General features: G+C 42.3%; 1 protein-coding gene and 1 long non-coding RNA gene across 11 annotated transcripts in view; both read right to left on the bottom strand.

Annotated features, from left to right (window-relative positions):
* Positions 1 to 26,989, bottom strand: part of FRY (FRY microtubule binding protein) — a 421,192-nt gene that overhangs the window by 187,082 nt on the left and 207,121 nt on the right. For all 10 annotated transcript variants that reach the window (XM_084981419.1, XM_084981420.1, XM_084981421.1 and 7 more), the window contains one exon: positions 15,352 to 15,551. In XM_084981419.1, coding sequence (XP_084837545.1) covers positions 15,352 to 15,471 — 120 coding nt within the window. In that variant the 5' untranslated portion in view covers positions 15,472 to 15,551. The remainder of the gene's footprint in view (positions 1 to 15,351; positions 15,552 to 26,989) is intronic.
* Positions 9,006 to 15,241, bottom strand: LOC146398514 (uncharacterized). The gene is made up of 2 exons (XR_014819167.1): positions 15,166 to 15,241; positions 9,006 to 14,691 (listed from the first exon to the last, which is right to left on the bottom strand). It is a non-coding gene; the product is annotated as an uncharacterized LOC146398514 (long non-coding RNA).

Raw genomic sequence — 26,989 nt, 5'->3', positions numbered from 1 at the left:
TCAATGTTAAGCTTTCTGAGATCAGGAAGGGTCAAGGTGCAGTTTTACTTCTGAGTAATTTCTTCCCTCCCCCACTACACCTGTCATAATGCTTTGCATGACAAATAAAATACATGAGAGTGCTCAAGAAATAAAAGTTTATATTCTCCAAGGATATTGTGGGGATTTGAAATCAATCACATTTTTGATTTATCTTCTGGTGCCCCTAACATAGTGTCTGTACACACACACACACACACACACACCCTTCTCAGACTTCACCAAATCACCTCTCATCAAAAAAATCATTCCTGTCCTTCAAGGTCCATTTATTCAGCACATTCCCCTGATCACTCCTCCAGGATGGGACAGCAGTTTCGCACGTCCATGGCTCTTTGGTGTTCTCTAGGTCTTATGCACCAAACCAAAGTCATCCTGGTTATTCACAACCACACCTTTTACCAAGTGGACTGGAGCTTGGACTTTGGAGTCGACCAAATCAGGATGTAAATCGGGACATTAACCATAACTATACCAGCTTTGCTAAAGAGTAAACATCCCAGATTCACTTCTCTGACTAAAAATTAGGGCCATGAGTACAGTGTTTAAGAGCAAGGATCCAGGAGTTCTCATCATGGCTCAGTGCTAACAACCCAGACTAGAATCCATGAGGACATGGGTTCGATCCCTGGGCTTTCTCAGTGGGTTAAGGATCCAGCGTTGCGGTGAGCTGTGGTGTTGGTTGCAGAGGCAGCTCAGATCCCATGTGGCTGTGACTGTGGGGCAGGCTGGCAGCTGTAGCTCTGATTTGACACCTAGATTGGGAACCTCCATATGCCGCAGGTGTGCGCCCCCGCTCAGTGAAAAAAAAGAAAGAAAAAAGAACAAGTATCCAGGACGTGGCTGAGTGATGTTGAACCAGTTGTTTCCTTGTACGTGAAGTGGGTGTAAGAGCACCTATCTCATGATGTTGATAAGCAAATTAGGTGAATTGATACCATTCAAATATTAAGAACAGTGCCCAGCACTCAGTGGGCCTTATAGACATGTCAACCGTGCCTATTATTACCTGTCTGCTAGGGTTAATGCGGAAATCAATGCACCTGAAACAAGACAGATGAGCCAAAAATGGAAGGGATTCCTACACAAATCCACTTTATCCCTCTTTGTATAATGCAGAGCCTCAAGGACAATCACTTGCACTCGGAAGTTAGAAAATACTATCAATCTATCAATCTATCTATAAGCTACTATTAGAAATACCCAAGAGAATATATGCTATTACAATTGTTAACATGGTCTGTGGAAATTGAGACTTGGGCCGGTTACTCACAAACATAGGAAACACACTCATGTGACGGAAGGGGAAGGATGAGGAGGCATCCTAAGCATCTGGGAGTAGCAGATACACCCTCTTGTACATCAAATTGATGAGCAACAAGCGCCTACCTACTGTGTAGCTCAGGGAGCTACACTGAATATCCTGTAATAAGCTATGATGGAGAATAAGCTGGAGGAGAATCGGGAAAAAGAGGCGTGTGGATAAAACTGGACTCGAACACTCAGGGTATTCAAAGGCGACTGCAACTATCACGGAATGTAGGTTAAATGGAATTCTACTCAGCAATAAAGAGGACTGAATGGCCGGGAACTAATAAAAAATGGATGTGCCTCAAATCCATTACGCGGAGTCAAACAAACTAGACACAAAAGCGTCCCTAGTGTGTGACTTCCATGGACACAAAATTCTAGAAAATGGGAATTCATCCATATAGAGCTTGGCCATTGCCTGCGGCCACAGGTGGTGGCACAGGCTGTCTGCAGAGGGGAACAAGGGAACTCCTGGGGACGGTGGAGACGTTCTGCATGGGGACGGGGGTGCTGCTGACACCGGCACCTGCGTTTGTCAAAATTCATCAAACCGTAGGTTTTAAATCCCTGCAGCTTGCTGTATGTACATTAGACTTTGATAATATTGATTTGAAGTTAAACTCTTCACTGAGTGAATGAGAAGAAGAATCCCTCATCTTTCTGAAAGGCATTTTACCTTCTTAGGGACCAAGGGAGGAGGGGAAGCCATTCTGACCTTAGCACCTGAACACACGTCCCATTCTCCATGGCCATGGAGAGGCCAACGTGAGCGTAAACATGGCAGCCTCTGCTTTGGAGACGTTCACAACGCACTATGCAGCCCCTGGCAAATCCCAGGAAACCCTGGGCAAGGGGGTATGGATGAGCCACAGGGCTGCTCTTTGTGGGGTAAGGTACTGATCCCAACGTGCTGGCTGGGAATCTCCAGAACGACAGCATCTGGACTGACCTGTCTGGTCTGTACAGGGTGTTCTTTAGACGGAAAGGAAGCGCTAACACTCTCTACAACCTTTCCAGCCTAGGGCCTCTCAGGGTGTTCCTGTCAGGTCAGCAGCTGACACGGGTGAGTAGAAACCACTTCAGTCAGCGTCATGGGCAAACCTCTAGGAGGGGGTCTGGTCACACAGGGTCATCCCCTGAACCAGCAGCTAGAACCCGAGTGGAGGGGGTGCTGCCACCGCTGCCATTCCCTGATGGGAATGTGGCCAGACTCAGTGGTAAGCATTTTCATTCCTGTTCAAGTTCCACAGCCCATAAGGATCTTGAGTTTTTGTTTTACACACGAGATTAAAAAAGGCAGTTTCACAGACAGCATCCTCTTCATAATAATCGTTACACAGGACTCATGACATATCCCGACTCATGCAACCAATCAAAACTTCCCGCCTAAAACTTAAATGACTCAATTACTTTAACTAAGGAAAGAAAAAAAAAAAAAAAGGTTTAGTTTTCTGGTAAAATACAAGGTAAATTCTGGGGGCGGGGGGGATAGAAAAAAATAGATCAAAATCCACGTATCTACTCTCTCTTTTAAAGTGCTATTAAAAGGCAATGTTCTGGAGTTAGTGGTGGAGACTGCACAACTTTGTGAATTCTCGTTGAATCACACAATTCAAAAGGGTTAATTTTATGGTAGGTGAACATATCTTAATATAAAAAGCAATACCTATATTTTTTTCCTTTTTTTCCTTTTTTGGCCGCCCCCTTGGCATATGGAAGTTTCCCTAGGCCAGGAATTGAATCCGAGCTGGAGCCATGACCTATGCCACAGCTACGACACTGGATCCTCAATTCACTTAGCCAGGCCAGGGATTGAACTGGTACCTCCAGAGAGACACGCCAGATCATTAACCCACTGCACCACAGTGGAAACTCCCAATACCTACATTTTAGGTCAATCAAAAATATTTAAAGATTATAGAATCTAACTTCCCCCAAACGTTTGTGATTACAACTTACGAATTGACTAGAAATCCCTGAAGAATTAGGAAATACCATCACGTGCAATTCTGAATTTTAAGTATTGTTTACATTGGAAATATTAGATATTACATGTAAGGGACCATCAAAAATGCCCGATAAAACATTGTCTCTTTAAGGTGAACAGAGCCTGTGGAATTTTAGCCAGTTGGAATTACTACAGTGCTACAGTGAAGAGTGCTGCCTTAAAATTGTATTAATGACTTTTAAGAATGTCAAAAGGCAAAATGCTGTATGGAAAATGAGCAATATTACATCACAGTGATTGTAGGAACGAGCCTTCGGTGCTTAGTGTCCTATTGCTTTTATTGGCATTTCCTGTCACTTTAAAAAGGATGTCTTTTCAATTGGTCTTATTTTAAAACGATGTCTCTGTAAATAATAAAAAGAACCACAGAATCCGAAAAAACTAGACTAAGGATGGATAAGCAAGGAGGTCTTACTATCTAGCACAGGGAACTGTATCTAGTCTCTTGGGATGGACTATGATGGAAGATAATATGAGAAAGTGAATGTATAAATACGTATGACTGTGTCACTTCACTGTACAGCAGACATTGGCCCAATGTTGTAAATCAACTATACACTAATTTAAAAAAAAAAAAAAAAGAGGAGTTCCTGTCGTGGCTCAGTGGTTAACGAATCCGACTAGGAACCATGAGGCTGCGGGTTCGATCCCTGGCCTCGCTCAGTGGGTTAAGGACCCGGCGTTGCCGTGAGCTGTGGTGTCGGTTGCAGGTGCAGCTTGGATCTGCACTGCTGTGGCTCTGGTGTAGGCCGGTGGCTACAGCTCCGATTAGACCCCTAGCCTGGGAACCTCCATATGCCGCAGGAGTGGCTCCAGAAAAGGCGAAAAGACAAAAAAAAAAAAAAAAGGAAGGAAGAAAAAACTAGACCAAAAATAACTTGAGGAATAACCTTCCCCTAGTTTTGTTTTCTCAAAAAGCAGAAATATTGATAATCATCTCATAGTCACAAGACATAAAAATGATGCCCTCACCCATGGATGATTTGAATTGGATACTATTAAGTCACAAGACCTTTTTTGGAAAATTATTATCATTTCATGATACTTTCCCTATGGTTTATTTGCTATAAGGCTCATTCAAACTTTCACTGTCATGGTACATTAAATTTCATTTCATGGCTGAAAAAGCCCCAATTAATAGCCACAAAAGACATACTTTCCATCTATATGAATCCAAGACTATTTATAACAAGGAAAACAAACTTCAAGTTGAAGAATATACAGAAAAAAGTGAGTTTGTGAGCTCATGGGAAAGATCACCTCATTTGGCAGCTAAATGCAACCTTTCAATAAGTATGTCTGGTTTTAGCTACTAACAGCATTTTGCTTTGGGGTTAGGGTGAGTTTTCGCATTCCTGGTGAGAGTCTTACTAGATTAAGTAAGGGGAGCCAGGCTGAGATGCCTTGCTAAAAAAGAGCTGTTTCAAACGTTATTTATTTATTTATCATTTGGAAAATAAGCCAGGACTTTGTCAAGTGTTGATATAAATATTCCTCATCTGACCAGAACTGTTTCTCAGTCTCCTTTCAGGGCAGTATTATTTGGATTCTCTCACTTACACTCAATAGGAGACTAAATCTAGCAATTATTCTTATTCTCTTTCTATTAACCTTATTCAGTTCACTGAAGCAAGAGGAGCCTCTGTTTCCAGAGAAGTTTGGCTAAAAACACTAGCTGGTTGTCCTTTGGGGAAGCAGACTTGATTCCACTGTGCAGAGAGATATTAAAACTGCCCTTTCTGCTACTTACACATCCTTAGCGAAACATATGGAACATTTGGTTGGTACAGGAAGATGGGCATATATAACAGTGCCCCAAACCCACCAGCTTGCAGATCTGAGCATGATTATCTGTTATCTAGCTTAATGAAGACTATCAGGCTACAGCGGGACTAATTATAATAGGTCTCATAAAAATCCACCATAAAAGATCCAAACTTAATTAGAGGCAGTAATTCTGCTCTTCTGCCCTTCAGTTAGTATAGCAGGATTTCCTAAGTCACAAACCCCTTAAATATTAAGAAGTTCCTGATTACAGGATCTGTGCATCTCTGCTATCTAAACATCAGCAGACAACTCAAGTTATCTGAAGAGGTGAAACACAAGACTCCAGCAGAATGTCCCATCCTTTTTTTTTTTTTTTTTTTCTTTTGTCTTTTTAGGGCTGCACCTGTGGCATGCAGAGGTTCCCAAGTTAGGCATCAAATCTGAGCTGCAGCTTCCAGTCTACACCATAGCTCACAGCAACACCAGATTCTTAACCCACTGAGCAAGGCCAGGGATCAAACCTGCATCCTCATGGATGCTCACCAGAGTTGTTTCTGCTGAGCCACGACAGGAACTCCAGAATGTTCCATCTTTATATGGGCCAGAGTAGGGGGGCAGGGAGAAGCCCTTTTATAACTACATGGAAACTATATCCCAAGCTTCATCTGTTACCTCTCATCAGCTCTAGCCTAAATCTGGGGTTTTAGAGACACAACTCAAGTGACTGTGTGGTTTACATGCCAAAGGCTTTGTTGACCTACAGCCACAGTCAGAGTCAATAAAACTACTAGAAGCACTCATCACACATAGCTTGTGGTGGGTCACCTGTGTCATAGGACAGTGTCCTGCTCAAGTTCAGGGTTACCTGGAGAGCCATCGTGATGCCAGCCCTGTGACACCACGTGGAGGAGGAGCTAAAAGCCTGAGACACAGGGTCAAGAGCTAAGGTTGTTGTCCACAGGCAGCCACTGCCTGAGCCTAGAACCACGTCAGCACGCAGCAATACTGCCATCAGCTAATTGCTCGGCCTTTCCGTGTCTGTGCCCGCTGGCTGTGACTGCTGTCCCTGTAGGCCTGGTCTCGAGATGTGACACATTCACTCGACAGCACAGACTGGCATTCTGCATTCTTCAAAGACTTGCACATCGGGAAGAGAGTTTGTGTAACTTCCAGATTACTTTTAGTCGTAGACTGACTTGTGTCTCTTACATTAGCAATTAGCTGGATCATGTCATGTGGCTGCTAAGGCTCCCTCCCAGCATCACCCACTCGGTATCTCTGTGAGTAAGTATATGTCACCCCTCACCTGTGCTCCAAGCTCAACACAGGGCTAATACCTGAAGGCTCCTGCCTGGACCGCATCCATTAACTGCTTTGTGGGCAGGGGCTAGCAAGGCTTAAGAAATCCCAATCATAAAATCTTCCCACTGTCACATCACTGTGATAATGTTACGGGGGGGCAAGCCCTGCTCTCTTGCACAGTCAGAGGCTCTGCTAAAGGACAAGATGAAAGGGTTGTATTCTTCTTTCGAGCTTATGTAGATCTTTCCCTTTTTCCAGGTTTCAATTAAAGCAGAGAATAAATGACTTGCTTCCTAAGTCGCAGGTGAGTTAGAATTTCTCCTTCTTCCTGTTGACATTTTATGCCGATCGTCTGTCGAGCCAGATGAAAGCCCTGGCCCAATACCTGGGTTAGCTGCACTGCAGCCCCTTGTGAGGACAATGGAAACTTCACCTGTGGATTCACTGGCACGTGACTTAAGACACTCAGAGATATGGAGAGTTAATGCTTGTATTTCGTTTGCTATATACAATAGAGCTAAAACAGGGCTTGCCTGTTAACATTTCATAGAAGAAAAAACAATGATGGATAACATTTAAGTGACTTTGTCAGAAGCGCAAGCTAGAAGCTGAGCTGGGTTGAAAAACCAAGTTTCTTGTGTATTGGCCAAATTACCGGAAAGAAGGTGGACAAAACAGGTGGCCCAACAAGGGTGGTGGAAAATTCTTCAAGGTACACACTTCCAGTTATTACATAAGTAAGGATGCAACGTATAGCACCGTGACTACAGTTAACAATACCTTGTTGCATATTTGAAAGGTACTAAGAGAATAAATCTTACAAGTTCTCATCACGAGAAAAAAAAATTTGTAACATGCAAGGTGACAGATGTTAACAAAACTTACTGTGGGGATCATTTTACAATCTACGCGTCTAATCATTATGTTGTACACCTCAAACTAACACATACATCCACTATACCTTAATAAAATGGGAAAAAAAAGATAAATCACTTAAATTTGACAACTAACTTTAAGAAAATTGGATATTTCTTTCTTTCTATTTTTTTTTTTTTTCTTTTTATGGCCAAACCTGCAGCATACGGAAGTTCCCAGGCTGGAGGTGGAATTGGAGCTGCAGTGGGAGCTGACACCACAGCCACAGCAACACCAGATCCAAGCCACAACTGCAACCTATGCCGCAGCTTGTGGCAATGTCAGATCCTTAACCAACGCTGAGCAAGACCAGGGATTGAACCTGTATCCTCATGGACACAATGTCAGGTTCTTAACCCACTGAGCCACAATGGGAACTCCAAGAAAATTAGATATTTCTCCCTCTGAGGTTTCAATAAATTTAAACATACAGGAGTTCCCACTGTGGTGTAGTGGGTTAAGAATCTGCAGCGGCTTGGGTAACTGCAGAGGTGTGGGTTGGATACCCGGCTGGGTACAGAGGGTTAAAGGAACTGCTGTTGCCTCCGCTCTGGCTCAGATTCAATCCCTGGCCCAGGAACTTCCATGTACCATGGGTGTGTCCATAAAAAAAATTTAACCCATGAATGAGAAAAAAAGAAAATTCTTGAAATATTCTAAACTTGCTTTACTGATCTGAATAATCCAGGCTTTCACGTTCTGGGCCACTGGCTCCCCAGCACCACCTGGCATGACAACGTTCCTACTTGTTTCAGAGACCCTACCCTCAAGAACCTGTGAAATTTCCTCCGGAAAAGCCTTTGAAAACCATTCTATGTGGACTCACCTCCAGTCCCTGGTTTCATTTCCAAGTCCTCACAATCTATACTCGCATACATCCTAAGTATTTTGCTGGAGATACAGTGAGATGGTGGGGCTGCTCTCCTCTCCTGAAGACTTTTTTTTTTTCTTTTTAGGGCTACAGCATAGGGAAGTTTCCAGGCTAGGGGCCGAATTGGAGCTGCTGCCAATGGCCTATGCCACAGCCACGCTGGATCCTAGCTACATCTGTGACCTACACCACAGCTCACAGCAACATCAGATCCTCAACTCACTGAGTAAGCCCAGGGGCTGAACCCGCACCCTCAAGAACACTATGTCAGGTTCTTAATCCATTGAGCCACAGCGGGAACTCCATTCTCCTGCAGACTTTTATTTATTTGCCTCTGTCACCTCCCAGAGCACAAGTCCCTTAAAGATCCAGAGCAGGTCTGCTTAAATTAGTTTGGCCGTGCCTTTCTCATGGCCAAGGCGGAGTTCAGGACAACCATCTGACAATGGCAGGGAATGGGAGGCAGTCAACTCCCGTGTAAAAGCCTCCACTCCTGAAGGGACACCATGAGAGTAAGCACCAGGCTGACCACAGAGAAATGCACCAGAAGATTTGGTTAGCTGATGCCAGTTCCTTGGTGACAATGATATGATGATGATGATGACAACTGTGCACCTTGTAGGTGCTAAGAATTACATCAGAGAGCCACACGCTACCTTGGATGCTCTTGTCCACCTCATGAGCTAGACTCTTGCAAATAAGAAAAAAGGGAGAGTGACTGGCTTGCCCAACACTAAAGAGGGAGAACCAAGGTTCATATCCAGATCAGGCTGGATGAAAAGTTGTGTTATCTTTTGATTTATCTCTTCTTGTCCATTCAATCTACAAAGTCAAGATTATGGGAGCACTTAAATTTTGAAAAGCTGGATCTTGTTTTGGAAAAGAGTTTATTGAGAAGGTGATTGCCTGTGACTACAGTGACAGATGCTACATAAATGGAGAGATTGAGAGATAATAAGGGTGTATATTCTGAGATGGTGTCTGACCACTCAAGGAGTCAGCCTGACTCTCTGCATAGATGGCTCAGGTGCAGTGGGAGAAGGTGACCATATCAATGAATAATGAGGTATCCTTAGATGACCCAAGGCAGAAGGCTGAGAATTAGCATCTCTGGTACTCAGCGGACTGTAAGGCATTCATGTGCCTGGGGTTCAAAGGACAGAACAAAATCCATTATCATCAGTTTAGAGGTTGGCAAGATGACCCTCAGAAACACACAAGATCCTACATTCCCTTGGAACTACCATATTAATATCTTTTTCATCCATTCATCCATATATCCATCCATCATTCATATACTCATTCATTCATTCAAAAAACAACCTACTGTCTCTTGTATACAAAGGAGACCTTCTACATATAGGGACAAGGGTTGTGTGTATGAGTGTGTGTAGATGAATAAGATGTGGTTAATGCCTCTAAAGAACTTACAGACTAGTTAAAGGTTTAACTTAAAAAAAAATCTGTATCCTTCACCCCTACCCACCATAAAAGTATACATTTTATAGCAAGGTCTGTTATATATAGACACAACAGGAAGTTTCATAAAACATCTACCCTTAAAACCTATAATGTTCTCTGATACTTTCTATTCTAGTCTGTTCTAATACTCTTATGTAAGGAAGACAGTTTGCTTGAGATAATGATATAGTGGTTCAGACTAAGTAGTGATTTACAGGTGTATATATCCACATCTGCATAGTTGTGTGGGGTCAGCAGGGAGGAAAAAAGGAAACCCTTTCAGATGATGAGGTATTTCAGTTGGGCCTTGAAAGACAGGCAGAATGAAGAGATGAGGGGCAATCTAGGAAGAGAAGACAGTGTGCCTTTATCCATGGTGGTAGGCAAGCACAGAACTGAAACATGTGCCATAAAGATGCATGGGGGAAGTAAGATAGGCTGCAGTCAAATCAAAGAACAAAGGGGTATGAAATGAAGGATTTTAATAAGAGAATAAAAGGGACAAGGTTTTATTTAGGGAAGATTCATCAGGAAGGATCAGAAGAGGAAGAATTGATGACAATCTCCTCACTCTCCCTTTTATTCATCTTGGAGATACCCTACTCCACCATGGGAACTTCTGCTGGCACATGAACCTCACAGTGCAAAGACCCATCCTGCCCTACCTGCATGAAAAGCCAACCGAGAATTCTGCAGAGGACTTTGGCAGAATAATGGACTAAGAGAACTCAAAAGCTCACATGCTATAAACACTTGGAAATGTTGACTGGATTATAAGTTGTTTTTGTTGTTGTTATTGTTGTTGTTAATGCAGAAATGAGGCCACAAGGAAGGAAAGGGGAAAGGAAAAGCTGGAAGATATGAGATAACACAGTGGCTGTATGGGGAGATGACTACTGGTCTCATTATTCTGGAGTCTTCTAGTTGTTGTCTACTTGGGGACAGGACACAAAGCTGTGGGCCTTGAGAGGTGGAACACTGGAAATGACACCTACATAAAATCTGGTCCTAAACAATGCAACAATGGACTATGGACAAATCTATGCATTGGAACAGGAAGATAAGATATTTCAATGGCCCCTGTTGGAGTTCTAGGTAAAAACAAAAACAACAAAATCCTCCCTAAGAATTTAAAACCACAGTCTCAAGTCTTATCTGAGTTTGGAGCCTACATTTATATCACATTCTGGGTGTAGGAACTTCCATACCAAGAAATTATTGTAATATCTGGCCCCAGACAATGAAGACCCTCCCTGGGGCTAACTTAAAAGTGGACACACACACACTCAAAATGTATGTTTCAGGTGACCAAAGATACAAAATAGGAATTATAAATTTAAGAGAGGAACAAAATATACCTAAAAAAACCCCTCTCACCTAAATAGATTTAAAACCAGTATGTCTAGAAATAAAAAATTAGGTCACCAAAATAGTAATTCTCACCAGGCACATTAAACAACAGAGTAGACATAGCCTGAGAGAGTATTAACAAATTGGAGGTAGACCTGAGAAAATTACTCAGAATGCAATAGTGAAAGACAGGGAGAAATAATTAAAGAATGGTAAAAATGTACGTAATATAGCATGAGTACATCCAAAGTACCTCTATTAGGAATGCCAGAAAAAGAGAAAAGGAAAAGTTGAGAAATGGCGTTATTCATATTAATGGCTAGGAATTTTCCAGCACTGATGAAATAAACCCTCATTTCGAGAAGTATGATCTCAAACAAGAAAATAAAAATAAATCGACATCTAAATACACAGTGTAATGAAACTGCAGAACAGTGTAAACAAAGTGGATAAACCATAAAAGCAAACAGAGCAAAGAGTAAATAATCCAAAAACAAATAACAAATCAACTAGACTGTTCAATAGTAATCCTGGAGGCAACACAGTAAAATACATTGTCATTATATAACTACAGATGTGATAAATTCATTTGAGTAATAAAAAAAAAAGAAAATAGAAGAAAAAAATCATACAGAAATTAAAAAAACAAACAAACAAACAAAAAAAACTCTTTGTTTTGAGAGGGAGAATAAATGCCAAACTAGAATTCTATTCCCAGCTAAACTGCCAACTGATACATGAGGGGAAAATATAGGCCTTTTAGATAAATAAGACCATGATTGAGCACCCACTGACTGTTACTTAAAGAACTACAAAAAGATACACTTTGGGAAAAAGAAAATTTAAAATCAAAGGAAATGAGTAGGAGGTAAGAGGGAAAGCATCTGTTAAACTGTTTCCTGGACTTTTTCTGTTTTGAAACGAAAATATAAAAAAGATACAGATGACCCAATTTACCTTGTTTAAAACGCTTTGCCTAAGAAAGGTGAAATAATGGTGAGACCATCCAAGAGCAAATTCTATCAAATGACCCAATGAAGCAACAAAAATAGAATAAAATTATTGACTTATCTATAAATATTAATGAATATGACCTGAACATCTTTTGGATACAAAGAACAACAGTGCTGAATCACTGAAAGCTATGTGACAGGGAAAAAAATCTATTTGATCTTGATAGGACATTTTTATTTCCTGTCCTTTTTTTTTTTCCTCATTTAAGTTAGCTATGTGGATATTGGTAATTCATAAGTACAACTTTAATTTCACATTGTGTATAACTGATCCCACACAGTCTAACTGATGTGGCATTCTAAAGGATTCAGTCTTTTAAAAGTAAAACTGAAAAATACAGATTCCTGAGTAGCCCCATAAGTAATAAATCTCTAATTCCAGGTTTTAAAAAAATCACCCCTGACACTCCCATACAAGTTTTAATTATATTAGAGGTAATAGAATACAATTTTGTGATATGTTACAAGCCCACATAAATCCAAGCTTTTAAATGATTCAACATCTTTCTAAATAAAGCCAACCTCAGCAAGAGAAATTTCAGGGGGCATTTATTTGGAATTCACGTTAAATGTATTACACATACATCAAAAATAACACCTCTTGCTATGGCTATAGACCAAAATGTTTACATTAGAATCAGGTAACAAGCCACAGAATTTACTCACATTCATGGTCCCATGAATAAGCAAATATAAGGGCAAAAATTACGAAGCACTTTTGTCAGCAGACAAGAAATGGGTACAGCACAGAAGTGTACATCTCTGCCAAAAATTACAGTGGGCAATAAATAGCCTCTTTGTATAAAAAGCAACAATACTAAAAATTGATTGAATACATTTTCTTCAGCTAAAAACGTAATATCCGTATACTCGGCCATCAGCATCTAGTAAATTCTCTGGTCCTAGACACACAATGCAGATTTGCTGATGAAGATGACTTACACTTTTTTGTTTTTCTTGTTTGGGGACATGTAAATTGTCTCATAGAAGGGAACAAAACCGCCTACCTCTAATGAAAAGCATGCTGAGGTACACGTTAGTTTTTCAGACAGAATGTTTACTCCAAGGAGAAAAATGTCCTGCCAACACATTCCAAGCTGAGTAAATTGAAGATGAAAATGCTAAGCCGAAGCTACTTTACCCATAAATTCTTCAATAACAGTATCTAAACTATTATTCTGGAAACAGCGATGGCTCAAGATCTAGCCTTCCAAGCACGTCTTTCCACTGTCAGACAACTTCTCAGGAAAAGTCACCATGATGCACAGTTTCAGGCAGCCCAGCCCTGCACCATTGGCCCTTTGCCACTCTTTCGGAGGGAGATGATTCTTCTTTGTGCCTTTCCACCCTCTCCTCCTTAAACTCCCCCATCACCTCTGGCATCCAGGGGGCTCCCTCAGCATCTTCCAAGGTGCTCAGAGAGTTCCCGAGACCAGCCATGCTCAGAGCAATGGGAATTTGGGTGCATGATAGTTAAACTCAGGTTGTAGAGGGGCCCTGTGTTGGCTTGTTTTAAGAAGTACAAGACGACGACCAAGCAAAGACAGGGTATAGAGGGGAGAATGGTTCAGAGGGAGGCTCTGAAGAGACGCAGCTTGAATTCAGATCAATTCTGTGTGACCCTGGGCAGTTATTTTTCCCTTCTCTATGGCAGTTTTCCCCATCACAGACAGGGATATAAATACTAGCTACCAAAGGTCATTGTGAAGAGTAAAGGACATATGAATAAGCACGGTGCTTGGCACACAGTAAATACTTCAGAAATAGTAGCTATTATTTGTAGGAAGAGCAGTAAAACACAAAAACATGGATGAATGAATGGGAAGAAATGCACAGGGCTAAGGTTTTATCGAAATGATTTAAACTGTAAAATTAGGAAAATATTTTCCTTAACAGCAAGTGAGAACTCATAAAGATAACCTCCACTCATCTAGTAAAAACTCTAAAATGCAAACTTTGTAACTTTGAGGTGACCGCGCACTTAACAAATATTCTTGAATTTGGGTTTCCAAACCTTACATTGGGATTCTTATTAAGGTCATTATTAAAAGATAATATTGACCATCATCAGTTGCATGTATATTTTTTAGAGACCTGGTCTGTGGACTCAGGATTACATTTGATGATTTTAAGCTATGACGCCTTAGAGCCCCCATCTCCTCACAGGAGGGACAAAGCCCAGCGTCATAGCAAGAGCTGGGTCACTCTGAATTCCTTTCCTTTCTCCTATTGTGCATGGTCTGACAAGGTCAGAAAACAAGTCAGCTGAATCTTCCCACTGGACTCCCTTCCTCCCAGACTGTCCTTCTGAGATTTGGCCCTGTCTTGAGAGCCCTTGTTAAAGTCATTAACAAGGTGTGCGCTGCAGCCTCATGTGGCAGCAGAATCATTTGCAAAGTAAGATTCTGATGGGTGACACTGACACCGGGAGCATTATCCCTCTAATAAGGAACCCAAGGTAAGTGAGTCAAGGGACTGTGAATGCAATTATTCTACGAGGAATACTTTTTATTATTAAATTATGTTTATTTGCCCTAAACGCAGTAGTGAAGTGTACCGCTAATTTTTTTTTTTTTTTTTTTTTGCCATTTCTAGGGCCGTATCCGCAGCATATGGAGGTTTCCAGGCTAGGGGTCTAATCGGAGCCACAGCTGCTGGCCTATGCCAAAGCCACAGCAACGCGGGATCTGAACCACATCTGCGACCTACACCACAGCTCGTGGCAACGCCGGATCCTTAACCCACTGAGCAAGGCCAGGGATCAAACCTGCAACCTCATGGTTCCTAGTTGGATCTGTTAACCACTGAGCCATGACGGGAGCTCCTGTACTGCTAAATTCTATTTGCTGAGGATTGTTGTAAAGTCCTTGACTGTCAATTTTTTTCCCCTCAAATCAGGAAACCTATTATCTTTAAAAAATTACCCATGGTATCAAAAAACCTTGGAGGAAGTTCCTGTTGTGGCTCAGTGTTAATGAGCCCAACTAGTACACATGAGGATGCCAGTTCAATTCCTGGCCTCGCTCAGTGGGTTAGGGATCTGGTGTTGCCATGAGCTGTGGTGTAGGTCGCAGACGTGGCTTGGATCCCACGTTTCTGTGGCAGTGGCGTAGGCCAGCGGCTGTCGCTGATTTGATTCCTGGCTTGAGAACTTCCATATGCTGCAGGTACAGCCCGATAAAGAAAAAAAAAAAAAAAAAAAAAAAACTTTTGGAAATTGGGAGGAAAGCCATCCACCCTTTCTCAGAGCTGTTCGATCTATATTCAGCATCAAGATGAATTTAAAAAGCCGCAGGTTTCCTGTGCAAACTCACCAGGGGTTCTGCCATAATGATGCGAATCTTGCGCTCAGCCTGAGTGGTGAAGTTGACAAATAAACTCTTGAGGACATACTCTCCTGGTTTGCTGTCGGGGTCCACGCTGATGGGTAACATGGTGGGGGGCCCTTTCTCCTTTTGCGTGCCAGAAACAGGTGGAACTGGAGGCTTGATATAACCGTTGCCAACTGGAGAAGCTGAAAAACAGAATGGGTATTCTTACCAGCTGAAAATAACATCATCAATATTCAGACTGGCTGTGTTAAACCATACATGTAAGTGCAGGAATCATGAAGAATGCTACACTGAACATCACGACCAGGCCTCAGGGTGCCAGGATTAAATTATTTGATTACAATCAAATAAGTGTGCACTCTGCCATAGTCAATTCTCCGAAAATATTTCTGGTTACCACGATGTTTTAGGTAAACTTTTTTTTTTTTTTTTGGCTTTTTGCCATTTCTTGGGCTGCTCCCACAGCATATGGAGGTTCTCAGGTTAGGGATCGAATTGGAGCTGTAGCTGCCAGCCTACACCAGAGCCACAGCAATGCAGGATCTAAGCCGCATCTGCGACCTATACCACAGCTCGTGGCAACACCAGATCCTTAACCCACTGAGTAAGATCAGGGATCGAACCTGCAACCTCATGGTTCCTAGTCAGATTCGTTAACCACTGAGCCATGATGGGAACTCCTAGGTAAATTATTATTGTTGATTTTTTTCCCATGGCTGCACCTGCAGCATAGGTAAATTCCCACGCTAGGGGTCAAATGGGACCTGCAGCTGAGGCTTATGCCAGGGTTGTGGCAACACCAGATCCAAGCCATACCTGCAACCTACACTGCAGCTTGCAGCAACACTGGATACTTAACCCACTGAGCCTGGCCAAGGATCGAACCCATATCCTCACAGAGACAACTTAACCTGCTGAGCCACAATGGTAACTCCAAAGTAACTTATTTTGCAAGAACATAATAGGGCTGAGAAATCCTCTAACATTTAAGACATTTTTAGCTTCCTTTTTATGTTCCGGGAAAATGGACTAAGAGAATGAATAGAGGGAAAAGTGATTTCACGTCCTGGCTTTCCTAATGACCAAGAGCTATCTATCTTTTGTGCTTCATTATAATAATGGAAAAGACTCTAGGCGGTTCCTTCCAGAAGGTTCCAAGAACCAATTTTCAGAAGCCTAGCTGGCTCCTGCTGCTGAAAGAGGTCCTCCCTCTTGAAAGATAAAAGGCTCAGGCAGTGCCCCATCCATGCCATCCAAGAAGTGTGGGTTCTTTTCATTCTCACTACCCTTGGATTAGGTTTTGAACAGAGGCAGCTATCAGAGCCTCCAGTGAGTGGTCTCCTTTCAGAATGCAACAGTTGACCACTACTTTAATAGTTATTATAGAGAACAAAAAATGAGAATTTCACGTCTCTTTACTTTTTCCTATACTTGGACATGGCAGATGCTAACATGCGCTGCCCCCTTCCACCCAAGTACTTGTAAGATGGTCAGTTATCAATATCCAGTGAAAGAAATATGGAAGTATGTGGGTTTAGGATCGAGGCATTAGGAATGCAGCGGACCGGATAATGATAAAGCTGACTTTCCAGAGGAAGCCTATATAGTTTGGGGTGACTGGATACAGAGATTCTAGAAAAGAGTTTCCAAAGAGAAGCAGACCTTCGGTTTGGACACTGGGTTGGCTCTCAAGAGCACGGTGGCGGGTCATTGATAAAAAGGAGGAAAAAGTTCTCCATGAAAGCTGAACACTCCTCTCAAAATGAGAAGAGATTCGCAGCCTTTCTTACCTGCTTTCTTTCTCAAGCCAAATTCTGAGGAAGCCATGCAAAAATGTTATTTCTTTCATGGAATTACATGAATAATTTCATGTCATTTGTCGATTACCCCTGCTCTTTCCTACTCTTTCCAAATGCCACTTCCTAATGCCTTTAACCTGCCATACAGTTTTGGGGGGGGGTCCCTTACATCTGGAGGGTCTTCTCCTATCTCAGCTACCACTAAGCTTTAAGAATGTGGGCTCTCAAATTATACAAATAAAATATGTTGCAGACAATTCATTTTCCATTCTTACTAGCTCCATCCTAGACTGGCCCTTGGAAACCTACAGCTACGTTATTATAGCAGCCCTATTTCTGGCTTAATTTCACTCATTTTCTTTATCAAACTAACCTTCCTTCCATTTAATTATAACACATTTCTACTCCGACTTCTCAAGGGCTCTCAGGTCTTGTCATCAAGCCCCAAACAGGCGGCCTGGTCTTGACTGCTGCCAAATCATGCTGATGCCCTGGCTGGGCCAGGACCACACCATGGCGTCCTCATCCACACCTTCCTGCTGTCTCTCCGGGCTGCTGCATTCCTTTCCTCTCTGCTCGGCTCATCCTCCTGGCCTTTCAGAACCATGCCTAGTCTCATCTCCAGGTCCCTTACTTACCAGGCCAATCCTCACTGGTAAATTTGTATTATGAGGTTTAAACATTGAACGCACACTCTTTGACACCCTACACCCCTTATGCCCTAAGGAAGGGGCCACCGACAGTTGACAAGGAAAGTCATTATCAATGGGTCACACAGTTTTGCTGAGGGTTGGCCCTATAACTGAACCATATGCTTTTCTAACAGTGTCCTCTGAGCAAGACCGTAGCCCCCCAGATCCAATACAGAATTCTTTACAGATAATACTTAACATACACCTCCTTTAATAACTAACGAAAACGACATCACATGTCATTTCTATACGTCTTGAAGTGATTCACAAGGAGTGAATTCTAGGAGAAGAATCAGTAGTCAGACTTTAAAAGAATGGGGGGGGGGGAGCAGTCTTGGCAATGATGCCATCAGCAAATGGCACTCTGAGTAGCTTACCTAAAGGGACTGTTGAGTTTAAAGAGCATATTCAAAATCAGGTGATGCATGTGAGGTCCTGGCCATGCCTCTGCCTTCCCTGCCACTCTAAGCACAAGCACCTGCTAGAAGTTGAAAACCTCCCAGGTCCAACCTACAGAAGGACAAAAGATCTCCACGAAATACCATGCTAATGTATCACGGGCTTTGTGCCACAAGGCTGGGACTGGAATAGAAACCCAAAAAGTCTAAGTGGAGGACAACTTTTTATTATCGTTAGTTTTCCACAGGATTTAATCCATTTCTCGAAGACAGCTATGATCAGGCTGATGGGATATACAATTGCAAGTCCTGATCCATAATTATGAGGCTCTGGGGCCAGAAGTCCTGACCATAGTGAGAGAATTTCCTCAAGAGTGACCTCTGACAGTCCTCCTGCAAAGCTGCATTTTGTTCCAGAATAGCTTAAATGCAGATACCTGAATGTCTCCCAGACAATTTTCCATTTAAAGGCCAAGGTACCAGTTCACTGCTATCAAAAAAAAAAAAAAAAGAAAAGTATTCACCTGTACTTCAAAGCCAGCTGTCCTTGTGAGTAATACCATCTGTGTGCACAGCCTTAACGAGCTAGAACGATCCTAGCCCAGCAGAGCCCTGTGTCAGACGTGAACATGACTCAAGGGGAGGGTGCCCAGCATTCAGGCTCAAACAGATCAGCTGGGCAGATGGAGATGCAGTGAAAATTAACGGGGTACGTGTCCTTGAACCACATCTACTCCCAAGTTTCAGTAACACCTCTTCATCCTACCATAATTCCTTCACAAGAAATCCTAGCTTTGGGGTAGAATAATTTTCAAAAGTAAGTCTCAGACATGGGACCTGTCAGTGACTCAGTTACTTGGTAACAATACGGTTGAGAAGCAGAAACCACATGTTCCTGGTAGGCGAAGTAGAGGTGCATAGTCCATCCTAGTCTAAACATTAGGCCATTACCACTGGAAAAAAATCCTGGCTCCACACTGGCCTGCTCTTAATCTAGATCAGTTGTCTAGTTTCTAAATTCACAGTAGGCTGGAAACAGAGTTACAAGGGAAAGGTGCAACGTCTATGGATAGAAACACTAACAGCAAAAGGAGAAAAAAAGACCTAACTGTCAAAAGCCACCAGATTGTAAAAATGCAGCTGCCTGAAGCCAGTTAGGACAGGGCCACAGAATAGCACATTCTCTCACAGGCTTGGGGCAATGGCATGTCCATCCTTTAGCATTTATAACGATGGTCCTGAATCCCATGGAAAGGTTAAAGTAAGTCTGACATCTCGTCTTATATTGGAGAAGGGAGGAAAAAGAACACACGTTTTCAAAAGGTATCCATTCCAAAAGAAAAAAGAAAAAAAAAAAAAAGGAAAGAAAATTAAAGAGAAAACTTTGCTCTCAAGAATGAAATCTATTCTCTTCATCGGTCTGTGTTCAAGTAAAACGTATTTTTCACTGAAACATACAAACCAACCATCCATTAACAGCCATGTAGGCCCCTTTTCCAGTTCGGCGAAGGCAGAGGTTTACAGTCTGGCCTCTGTATCCTCTGGTTTCACATTTGTGGATTCAACCAACACTGGGTAGAGAATGTAAAAAAAAAAAAAAAAAAAAAAAAAAAAAAAAAAAAAATTCCAGAGAGTTCCCCAAAGCCAAATGTGAACTTGACCCACATACATTTACATTGTATTTACAACTATTTACGTAGAATTTAAATTGTCGTAGGTATTATAAGTCATCTAGAGATGAGGTACAGTATACAGAAGTGGATGGAGCTAGAGAATCTCAAACGAAGTGAAGTCAGTCAGAAAAAGGCAGATACCATATGAAATCACTTATATGTGGAATGTAAAATATGACATAAATCTACGAAACAGAAACAGTTTCACAGACATAGACAACAAGCTTGTGGTCGCCAAGGGGGACAGGGAAGAGAGAGATTGGGAGTTTGGGATTAACAGATGCAAACTACCACACACAGAGTGAATAAGCCACAAGGTCCTACTGGACAGCAGAGGGAAATGTATTCAGCATCCTAGAATAAGCCATAATGGAAAAGAATATGAAAAAGTGTAAGTGTAATGGAATTACTTTGCTGTACCGTAGAAAACAACATTGTAAATCAACTACACTTCAATAAAATATCTTTTTTTAAAAGTATACAGGAGGCTGCGCATGCGTTACATAAGCTACCACCATTGGGTACGAGGGGCTGGAGCATCCGTGGATGTTGGGATCTGTGGGGCTCCTGAAGCCTGTTCCCTGCAGATGCTGAGGGGCGACTGTTCAGTCTGAATCTGCTCTTCTCCACTGTCTTCCCCCACTTTCCACGGAGCCGGGCAAGCTCACTCCACCGTCGCCGCCTCCACTCCCCTGCCCACCACCAGCCCACAGTCCACTCAGCCGCTCTGGATGGCCAGCATCCTTTTAACCACATGGGGCCTCTGGAAACACGGATCCCTTAGAATGAAAGGGTCCTGACAGGTCATTATCTCATCTTCCCCGGCTCAATACACGTCAAAGGAACCATTTAACTTGTTGCTTGAAACACTTCTCCCATTTCAATTTTTTGTATGTGATGGATTTTTAAGCTTCATCTCCATCTGCCTTTATCCTCTCTTCTTTCCTTCTCTATCTTGTCTTTCTCTTTTCACACAACAGCTCAATGTCCCTAGAAAGTCACTGAAACCAGTGCTGGGGGGAGAGGCGGACTGAGACACGGTTGCGGTTGCAAAGAGAATCACTCAGATATTAATTAGGTCTCTACTAACGGAATCTTGATGGAATTTGCTTTTGCTTTACATTTTCTCATTTACATTTTAATCTCAGGTCAAACATCCTAATTCCTCTCCATTGCCTTCTTTTGTCTTAAGTGGGTTTTGTTGATGATGCTCTTATTATTTTTATTCCTAATTCTATTTCTGTTTGGGTCTGCTGGATGGTTTCAGGAGGAGTCTTCCCCCCTTTCACTGGATGTCTACTCTTCATACCAAGCAAGATCCGTTCCTTAATCTGCAAAAAGTCTGTCTTGGGCTTTTGTGGCCCATTTGTGACTTCTTTATTAGATCTGTTTCTGACTGCAAGCGATGATCTTTTGAACATAACTATTTTTTTCCCCCTCATTTCATCGACTAATACTTTAATTATTAGTCTGCCTGCTCTTAGCTGGTTAAGGTCTTCAGCACAATTTCCCTGAGTTACCAACATTTCCAGGAATTACGAACTTCCTAACTGTAACACCAATGCAGCACCCCCACAACAGAGCCACAGTTTAATTATGACACTAAAGGAAAGCAAAGACTCCAATGAGTTTCCTCACATAAATGCCCCAGAGGCTGAAGGCAGTAATCCATTTTACAAGGAAGCAACGAGTTTAATCAGTTAGATTTTCAGAGAAGTTAATACCACCGCTCATGATAGCCTGCCATTCATTCATTCATTGACTTCGCCGATACGGAATGAATGAATGAGGTTGCAGGTTCTGTTCCAGGCACTGGGAAGGTGGCAGTGAATAGGAGAGATGGTTCCTGCCCTCGTGGAGTTTACAGTTTACGGAGGCAGGGTCACAGCATCAGCAATTTCACCTGCGTACACACACATACACTGCTAGAAGGCCATGGGAAAAGGGAACATTAAACGGAGTGAATGGACAGAGGAATCTGCCCTTGTCCCCCTGCCCAGAAGCACTAGGACATTACAGACAGAATCAGACTTGTGGTGCAGAGGGATGAAGGCTGGGTGCGTTCCTGGTGTCTAGGAAAACCCAGAGTGCTTGGCTTGGGCAGGGTCTGCTTTTCTGATCCATCCCTGTGTCTGTGTCAGTCGTGGGTTGGAAATGAGAATTTTCACCAGCCTGTAAAGGGCATGGATCCAAATGCTGGGCAGACCCACCGCTTCTCTGCCTCCTTCACAACATGCAGGACTCAGAAAAGGGGGCCGTCTTTGCCGGCTCTTCGGCAGCTCATGAAGTCAGACGAGCAGAAAGCCAGTTTTTTTCAAAACACTCAAGGCTTCGTCTGATGTTTCCATTCCTGGAATCACATTCTGAGCATTTGAAATGAAAAATGGTTTCTTTTTAAAAAACAAACAAACCAACCCTGAAATAGCATGCCGTAACTGTTCAGAGAGGGAGCTTCTCCTAGAAATGGAGGTCCATTCCAACAACTTTATTCTAGAAAGCAATGGAGCCTTATCTTTAGCACAGGAGTAAATGATTTCTTTGTTTACAGTTGGACATAAGCACATCTCTCTGCCACTTCTTAGTGCCCTTCATTTTGTAGGTTCGGAGGGCAAACCCCTTTCGTAACCAAGAGCTGGGTCCTTCTTTAGGGCTATGCTTCCCCCCTGCCCCCCAATCCCTCTTTTCCTGTAAGATTTATTTGGTTTACTGGAATTATAAGAACATTTCATGCAACACAACAAGCCAAGGATGACGCAGCTACTGTGAGAACATGTCACACTGTGTATAGAACAATAATAAATTGTCCGCTAAGGCACTTATGAGGGTGCTTAAGAAATGGCATTTTAAGGCTACTGCGACTACTCAAAATGACCAGAAACCCTGAACCCTGAAGGTCACACAAAGTAAATTAGGAATGACAAGAAAAAAGCCTCCAAGTATGATCAGATGAATTGTTTTTCTCTGGAGAGAATTATGAAGAAATGGAAAATGTTGGGCTAAGAAGAAACAATTAGCTTGAGCAACAATTAGCTTATAAGATGGATGATTCCTAAATACAGCTCAAAACAGGTCAAGAAGGGACGACTGGGTAAAAAATACACAGAAATAAATGTCTGCCTCGGAAAAAAAACATATTGAGTGACATATTAAGTTCTGCTTAATTAATTTCCATAAAATTCTAATAATTCGTATGTTTGTTGATTAAATACATTCCTGCTTTCTCTAGCACTATTTAGTCCTCTGAATTGCAGAGTTCTCAAACTGGGTTCCTTCATGTTTTAGGATTCATAAGACATCTCTAGGATAATTAATATCTTTAATCCTCAAAAACAATCCTAGAAAGTCAAATCATCTCCCATGTAGGTTCGGAGAGGTTAAATGATTTGCTCGATATCTGACTCAGGATCCGAACCCTTGTCTACCTGACAACATATGTTGTGAGCTTCTGGTATCATACCAGTTAAAACAGTTAAACCAGTTGCTTGGGATGAAGACTGAATAAAATAAGTCCCTCTACCCATAGGTTTTCTCCCCTGGCATAAGCCTGTGCAGGGACTTTGTTCCAAGACTACGAGATAAAGTGTAAGTGCTGTAATTTGGAGAATGAAAATCTTCTTAGAGGTTGGTATAGCTGGTTATTTTTCTAGAAAGACTCATACAACCTCTAGCCATGGCAGGGGGTCCCTCCTGACGTTGAAGGCTTCTTCTAGCCATTAGAGGGGTCTGAGAAAGGCTAGGAGTTCAAAAAAAGTATCAAGAAGTGAGGACCCACAAAAATACATGAAATTTGAGGAATGGCATCCCTTAGCAAGGTCTAGAGACTATTCTTTCCTGAAGATATAACCTTTAATTGACTGTCATCCTATGAAGAAGCAAGTCGACTTGAAGGCAAGTTCTCTGTGTTGACTTCAATCTGCAGCCTCTCAAAACCCTTTTTGTCTTTCTTTGGTCTCCCAAAGACACGATACCTTGGAGCAAGTCAAGCAGTTCAATAAAGACAGAGTAAGCCTCAAGTCCCTGCACTGTTTTCTTTCTCTTTTCCTTTGCCTTCCGGTATTTTATCTTGGAGAAATGACAGTAACACTTCAGTGATGTCCTTTATGAGTGTCTGTCATCTGCTAAGATGCAATTACACAGACTTTCCCCCGATTTTCAAAGTGAGTACTGTCATCAGAGCCTGCAAGAATGTTTGCCAAGATCTGTGAGCAAAGGAAGATGAGGTTACATTGACATTTCAAGGTCCTTTCTCACCAAAGGAGATCGGATAACCTGCTAGAGGCAGGATAAGCCTGAATTTCAACTTTCTTCTCGCCTGGACAGAACTGACCACCTGCTCTCATTCATGCGGCCCTGGCTGGCCATCCTCTCGTCCTCCTTCCCCTGTGTCCCATCTCCTTTCTACTTTCTTCCTCTTCTGGCTCATTGTATGAAGAAAAATCTCATTAATTTGAAATTCATTCATTCAAAAATCGGTGATAAGTGGGATGAGGACTTGCATTCTTTTATGTTGACGCTGACAAGCTCTGCTGACTTTCGAGGTGAATCAAGGGCACTCAGAAACGGCACATCAGATTCACCTGGATGGCTGGGCCCCGCCGGATTCAGGAGGCCTGGGGTGGGGCTCGAGAATTTGCATCTCTAACCAGTTCCCAGTTACGCCAGGGCTGCTGGCCAGGAGGAACATTTTCTGAGATCTCTGAGGAAAGCAAAGGGGACCAGTTAATCCTGGTGATAGACTTGTTTTCCATTCCACTTGCCTATAGCAAAACCGATATGCTTCATTAACTCCAACTAAGTTAATGCTTTGGAGGCAAAACAGAGAAAGAGCCTTCAATGGGGAGTCCAAGGTCTGAGTCCTTGCTGGGCTCTGTGTGACCTTGGGCGAGAAGCCTGAACCAACTGGGCTTCCCTCTCCTGACCTGATATGCTTCAAGAGGCCAGGCCCTGTTGTCCTTTCTAGCCCCAGTATTCTGTGACTACATAAAACTATGTACTGACCATGCTTGAAAATACTGCTTATTCATAATTAGTAATGAACACTTGCCTTTTCTTGAATTAATACCAACTGGTGAGATTCTATCATGCGTCCTCGCTCTAGAGGAAAGCTTACAAGGATCCTGACCTTGCAGTTCTAGCTCCGTGTCTTCTCTGGTTCCACTCACCTGTTGGAGACTGGCAACTCCCTGCTACAGGAGGACACAAGAGGAAGTCTGTCTTTAGTCCTTGCTATAAACACCAGACTCGTGTCAATATTTTAGCACATCACATCCTCATGGGCTGCCTTTCACAAACCCCTGTGCTGGGCCTAGAAGGACAGAGGCATCGTCTCTGTTCCAGGCCACGGATGAGCCAGACTTTGTGGACTAGATGGCATCTCACCCAAGTCTTACAGGACAGGTAGGATTCCGACAGGTGGAGATGAGAAAGGCGCAACCCAGGCGAGGGCACAGCGTGGCAGGTGCATGGAGGCATCCGCTGTCTCTCCTCGCTCCCCATCCCCTCCACCTCCCACCACACCCCCTCATCACAGCACACACGCTCAGGCTTTGTCTTCACCAAGGAACTGCAAAGTCCTCAAGCCCAAGACCACATCTTGTCTTTATCCCAGGCACTTAGCACAATGCCAGGCATAATTAATTAAACAACTGAACTGAATTAATTAGTTAATTAACTAATTACGCAACTGAACTGAACCCATCTGATTCCACAACACAGTCTTGGGGTGAATAACTCAACGAGTGTATACATGAAACACAGAAACTCCTAAATCCTAGGAAAATGCAAATTTTAAATTATTATTAGCGTGAAGGCCTTGGATGACAAGTCAATGAGTGTGGATTTTCTTTGAAGCTAGCAGGTTTCTGGAAGGAAAGGTGATCTGATATTACTGTGTAGGATGAGCTCACAAAGGGTTGTTTGAGAGACAATACAAATTAAAGACCACTGTATCTACCATGAAAAAAATAATGAAGGTGGAAACCAGGATGGGAAGGTCCTACATCTCACAGAGACGATCTGAAATCCTGTCATATCACACCTTCCCAGTGGAAAAAATCACGAGATCTGTTTCCTGACGCGATGTTATAATGACTAACGTGTTTAGTAAACTTTTTTTAGAATAATGAATCTAGAAGTGTTCCCAAAATTCCCTCCCAGGATATTGGTCAGAGTTCTTGTCCCCAACCTCTGAAAACTGCTGACTATGTTTTTCCGGCAATAAAAGAGTGGCTTCTAGTTCCCTACCACTAGAAAGGCAATGCCCTTGGCAGCATGGCAGAGAAGGAACATACCTTGCTGGTGGGAATATAAATTGGTACAACCACTATGGAAAACAGTATAGAGGTACCTCAGAAAACTCAACATAGAACTACCATGTGACCCAACAATACCACTCTGGGGCGTACAGAAAGAAAAACTTTCATTGAAAAAGATACGTGAACCCATATGTTCACTGCAGCACTATTCACAATAGCCAAAACATGGAAACAAACTAAATATCCATCACCAAATGAATGGATAACAAGATGTGGCATATATATATATATATATATATATATATATATATATATATATATAATGGAATACTACTCAGTCATAAAAAAGAACAAAACAATGCCACTTGCAGCAACAGAGATGAAACTAGAGACTCATACCAAATGAAGTCAGAAAGAGAAAGACAAATACCACATGATATCAGTTATATCTTGAATCTAATAAATAGCATAAATGAACCTTTCCACAGAAAACAAACTCATTGACTTGGAGAATAGACTTGTGGTTGCCAAGGGGGAGGGGGAGGGAATGGGATGGACTGGGAGTTTGGGGTTAATAGATGCAAACTATTGCCTTTGGAGTGGATAAACAATGAGATTCTGTGGTATAGCCCAGGGAACTCTATCTAGTCACTCGTGATGGTATGTGATGGAGGATAATGTGAGAAAAAGAATATGTATATATGTGTATGCATGACTGGGTCACTTTTCTGTAGAAATTGACAGAACACTGTAAATCAACTACAATGGGAAAAATAAAAATCATAAAAAAAATCCATGCTTATC

The sequence above is a fragment of the Sus scrofa genome, chromosome 11, assembly GCF_054392235.1.
Source record: "Sus scrofa isolate SSC_HxYL_T2T_F1_AM1 chromosome 11, Sscrofa_HxYL_maternal_Yorkshire_Landrace_v2.0, whole genome shotgun sequence".
NCBI classification, from domain to species: Eukaryota; Metazoa; Chordata; class Mammalia; order Artiodactyla; family Suidae; genus Sus; species Sus scrofa.
Note: the sequence above shows the minus strand (reverse complement) of the source record. Positions and strands in the feature narration are given on the sequence as shown.